This window comes from Meleagris gallopavo, chromosome 20 (genome assembly GCF_000146605.3).
Source record: "Meleagris gallopavo isolate NT-WF06-2002-E0010 breed Aviagen turkey brand Nicholas breeding stock chromosome 20, Turkey_5.1, whole genome shotgun sequence".
Classification (NCBI taxonomy): domain Eukaryota; kingdom Metazoa; phylum Chordata; class Aves; order Galliformes; family Phasianidae; genus Meleagris; species Meleagris gallopavo.
The window spans coordinates 1278114-1282543 of record NC_015030.2 but is presented as its reverse complement, the minus strand read 5'-3'; the positions used below and the strand labels follow the sequence as shown (position 1 = coordinate 1282543).

Here is a 4430-nt window from a genome sequence, read left to right as displayed (position 1 = left end):
GGCTGTTCTATTGATTCTATGCTGGACCTGTCACCAGCGGCCTCTCGTGTGTGCCTTGGATATCCTCCTCGGCTGCCCCTCGCGTTGCTCCCGTGCCTGGGCGCTGCGTGATGCCCTGCAGCCCCCATTGCCCCCCAGGTACCACCACGGCTCCCCCCTCAGGCGTTAGGGGCTGGGAGCTGCCCCCTGGACAACGAGCACAGCCTCTGCTTCCCGGTGGGTGCTCCACAGGCCTGGCTGTTCCTGGGCACCTCAGCTGCTTCCTCTGCACCCTTCATCAGGGGATGGCAGTGGCAGGGGGTCACATCCCACAGCCGGACAACCCGGATGGGGCACTGTCAGCAGTGATGGTGATGTGGACCACCAATGAGGAGGAGCTGCAGTTCTTGTCTCGCTGCAACCACAGCTGTGCCCCAGTGTGTTGCCCAATGCCTCTGGTGCAGCTGCTGGGCACCGCTGGGTGCAGCCCGGCTCCGTCCTCTTTGCAGGGACTGATGGCCATGCTTGGGATCCCCCTGAGCCTGCTCTCCTGCAGGCTGGGCCACCCCAGCTCTCCCAGAATCCCACCCCAACCGTTTACCATCCCTGCGTTCCCAGTGGTGCTGCCTGAGGAGGGGAGGGGATTCTGGAGAGGATTTTGGAGGGGAGGGATGGGGCTGGTGGGGCAGCCCTGGGACACGGCCCTTTGTGCTGCCCCGTCCTGCCCCGCAGGTGGGCACCAGGGTCTGGGGAGGGGGGGTCGTGCTGTATGAACAACTGCAGGCCGCCGTAGCAAAGTGAATATGACACATTTAATAATTTAAAGGAATTTAATGGAATTGAACATAAAATAACATAAAATATCATAACATAACAAAAGAAAACATAACGTAACATAATCTAATGGAGTCCCACACTATCCCAGACCAAGGTGGTGTTGGTGGACAGCCCAGGTTTGCAGGGGTTGGGCTGGGGCCGGTGCTGGTGCCCCTGGAGCACTGCCGCTGCTCTGTGCGAGGGGCCGGCGAGGAGCCCAGGGCTACAGGTGGCCTTATTAGTTGGTAATGGCCGTGTCTCCTGCCGCAATGTGGGCCGGTTCAGATGCTCGTGTTCTTGCTGAGCACACCCAGCTTTGCCTAGCACTGGCGTTTTTGTTCTGGAGCATCCTGGCTCTCGGGCAGCTTCCTCTTTGCAGCTTGGATGCTGCCAGTGTGCTGCTCGTCCCCGCTGGTGGTGCAGGCAGGGGCTGGGCACTCGGCCGAGTGATCATCCATGTCCGGGATGTTGTCCGGGACGTCTATTTTGGGTGCCACTTCTGGAAGAGGAAGAAAATCCCCACAGGGGTAAAGCCAGCTTTCCCACACCAAATGGGTGCAAACACTCCCCCGCCAGCTCTGCTGCCCCCAAACTCACCGCTGTTGATCCAAGCCAGGAGGTCACTGATGTTGGTGATGTCCTCCGGGATCTCTGAGCTCGGTGTTGCTGCTGGAAAAGCAAGAAAATCCCCAGTGAGGCAACGCCATCTTTCCCACAGCCACCCGGTGCGGACAGCCTGCCGCCCGCTCTGCAGCCCCCAAACTCACCACCTGATTCCAGCGCTGCGGTGCTGCAGGTGAGCGGAGCCGTGGTGGGATGGGGGCACACGCTGATGGGTGCTGGGTGCCCCTGGTCCTCCATGTGCACCACGGCATTTCCACCGGGCTTCACAGCCTGCTCTAAGCTGGTGGGCAGGGTGCTGGGCACGAGGAGCCCCTGCTGCTGCACCGGAGGTCCTTGGAGGACAGTTGAGGGGCTGGGGCGGTCGGGGTCCTGAAGCGGGCAGCTGCCTGCGGGCTGCGGGGGCTGCCCACTCAACGCGGCCCCAGGCCGCAGCCCCATCGGCTGCTGGGGCTGCATCGTCCCTGCCGCCGGGGGATGTTCCCAGCAGTGGGCAGGGGCATTGGGGGGAGGCATGCCTGGCTTCATGCCGCCGGGTAGGAGCATGAGCAGGGGTAACTGCTGCCCCCCAGGTTGGAGATGGCCCACAACAGTGGGCAGCCCCTCAGGAGTGAGCTGAACCACGATCGGGGGCACCCCCTGAGGTGGCAGCTGACCCACAGTTGGGGGCTTCCCCCCACGTGGCCGCTTAACCACAGCTGGGGGCTTCCTCCCACGTGGCCGCTTAGCCACAGCTGGGGTCTTCCCCACGAGTGGGAGCTGACCCAGAACTTGGGGGACCCCCCCAGGTGGCAGCTGACCCACACTTGGGGCATCACCCCAGGTGGCAGCTGAACCACAGTTGGGGGCATCCCCCCAGGTGGGAGCTGCCCCACAACTTGGGGGACCCCCCCAGGTGGCAGCTGACCCACGGTTGGGAGCATTCTCCCAGGTGGCAGCTGACCCACAACTTGGGGGATCCCCCCAGGTGGCAGCTGAACCACTGTTGGGAGCATCCCCCCAGGTGGGAGCTGACCTACAATTTGGGGCATCACCCCAGGTGGCAGCTGACCCACTGTTAGAGGCATCCCCCCAGGTGGGAGCTGACCCACAACTTGGGGCATCACCCCAGGTGGGAGCTGACCCACAACTTGGGGGACCCCCCCAGGTGGCAGCTGACCCACAGCTGGGGGCATCCCCCCAGGTGGGAGCTGCACTCCCTGTCCTTGGACACCTGGTACCCCAGGCCAGACAGAAGCCTGAGGCACCACGTAGGTGACATTGGGGACAGGGAGGGGTTGGACCGACACTGGCACTGCTCCGCTGATGTTGGGCTGCATTGCAGCAGTGGCCGGTGGAGGCACAAGGGATCCAGGGAAAATCGCGTCGGGTGTCGGAAGCACCGTCAGCATCCGTGGAGGAATTCTCTCTGTGGGGAAATGCCCAAATGGGCGCTGGAGTGAGATCTGGGGCACTGGCATCCCCTGGAGGGCCGCAGTGCCAGGAGCAGAAGGAGCCTGCTGCCTTACCTGCCATGCTAGCTCGAGAGTGGCAGTGGGGGGTTCCGTGACCGCTGGGGTCAGCCCCTCTCCCCTGAGGTCACAGTGCCCCTCTGTGACACGGTCCCGTGGTGTCACAGGCGTTGCTCTGTGCCTGCCCCGTCACCAACACTTGCTGTGGCTGCTCAATGCAGCCTTCCATTGTTTCAAAGGAGATGATAAAGAGGAGGGAAATGAACTTTTTGTGCGGTGATGGTGATTGGACAAAGGGGGAATGGTTTTAACGTAAAGGAGGGGAGATTTGAATTACACGTGGGATGGGATTCCGTCCCACTGCAACAGTGGAACATGTCCGAGTCCTCCTCACGTAACTGAATGCACATAAATCCATGGGGCCGGACGATATCCATCCTGGGGTTCTGAGGGAGGTGGCTGATGTGGTTGCCGAGCCGCTCTCCATCATATTTGAAAAATAACGGCTGTCCGGTGAAGTCCCCGCTGACTGGAAAAAGGGAACCGTTGCTCCCATTTTTAAGAAGGGGTGAGGCCGGTGAGCCTCACCTCTGTGCCTGGGAAGACATGGAGCAGATCCTCCTGGAAGCTGTGTTCAGGCACAAGAGGTGATTCGAGGCAGCCAGCATGGCTGCACCAAGGGCAGATCGTGCCTGACCAATCTGGTGGCCTTCTGTGGTGGAGTGACGGCTTTGGTGGACGGGGGAAGGGCAGTGGATGTCATCTGCCTGGACTTCTGCAAGGCCTTTGACGTGGTCCCTCACCACATCCTGCTCCCTAACTTGGAGAGGTGTGGATTTGAAGGATGGGCTGTTGGATGGATCAGGAATTGCTGGACGCAGCCAGAGGGCTGTGATCAATGGCTCTGTGTCAGGGTGCAGGCCGGTCACAAGCGGTGTCCCTCGGGGTCGGTCTTGGGACCGGTGCTCTTCAACGTCTTCATCAGTGAGAGACGATGGCATCGAGTGCACCCTCAGCAAGTTTGTGGGGGACACCAAGCTGAGCGGTGCAGTCGATACACGGAAGGAAGGGAAGCCATCCAGAGGGACCTGGACAGGCTGGAGAAGTGGGCCCACGTGAACCCAATGAGGTTCAGTAAGGCCAAGTGCAGGGTGCTGCTGTTGGGTCGGGGCAATCCCAGGAATTGATACAGACTGGGGAAGATCTCCTTGAGAGCAGCCCTGCGGAGAAGGACTTGGGGGTCCTGGTGGACCAGAAGCTGGACGTGAGCCGGCAGTGCGCGCTTGCAGCCTGGAAGGCCAACTGTGTTCTGGGCTGCATTAAGAAGGGGTGGCCAGCAGGGACAGGGAGGTGACTGTCGCCCTCTGCTCGGCTCTTGTGAGGCCCCATCTGCAGCGCTGCGTCCAGGCCTGGGCCCCAGCACAGGAAGGACGTGGAGCTCTGGGAGCGGGTCCAGAGGAGGGCACTGAGATGGTCAGAGGGCTGGAGCAGCTCTGCTGTGAGGAAAGGCTGAGGGAACTGGGCTTGTTGAGGTTGGAGAAGCGAAGGCTGTGGGGAGACCTC

The 4430-nt window shown here is 61.5% G+C and overlaps 1 protein-coding gene across 2 annotated transcripts; it reads right to left on the bottom strand.

The window, feature by feature from the left end:
* Positions 1–162: 162 nt before the first annotated feature.
* On the bottom strand, positions 163–3803 carry LOC109370513 (protein transport protein SEC31-like). 2 transcript variants are annotated; one of them, XR_002120711.1, is made up of 4 exons: positions 2925–3803; positions 1563–2824; positions 1393–1464; positions 163–1294 (listed from the first exon to the last, which is right to left on the bottom strand). XR_002120711.1 is itself a non-coding variant. In XM_019621585.1 (3 exons), the coding sequence occupies exons 1-3, from the start codon at positions 1960–1962 to the stop codon at positions 1116–1118; spliced, it is 651 nt and encodes a 216-aa protein (XP_019477130.1). In that variant the 5' UTR covers positions 1963–2918; the 3' UTR covers positions 163–1115. The 2 variants fall into 2 exon arrangements, 1 of the variants encoding a protein (XP_019477130.1); XM_019621585.1 differs by lacking the exon at positions 2925–3803 and having other exon boundaries at positions 1563–2918.
* Positions 3804–4430: the final 627 nt, after the last annotated feature.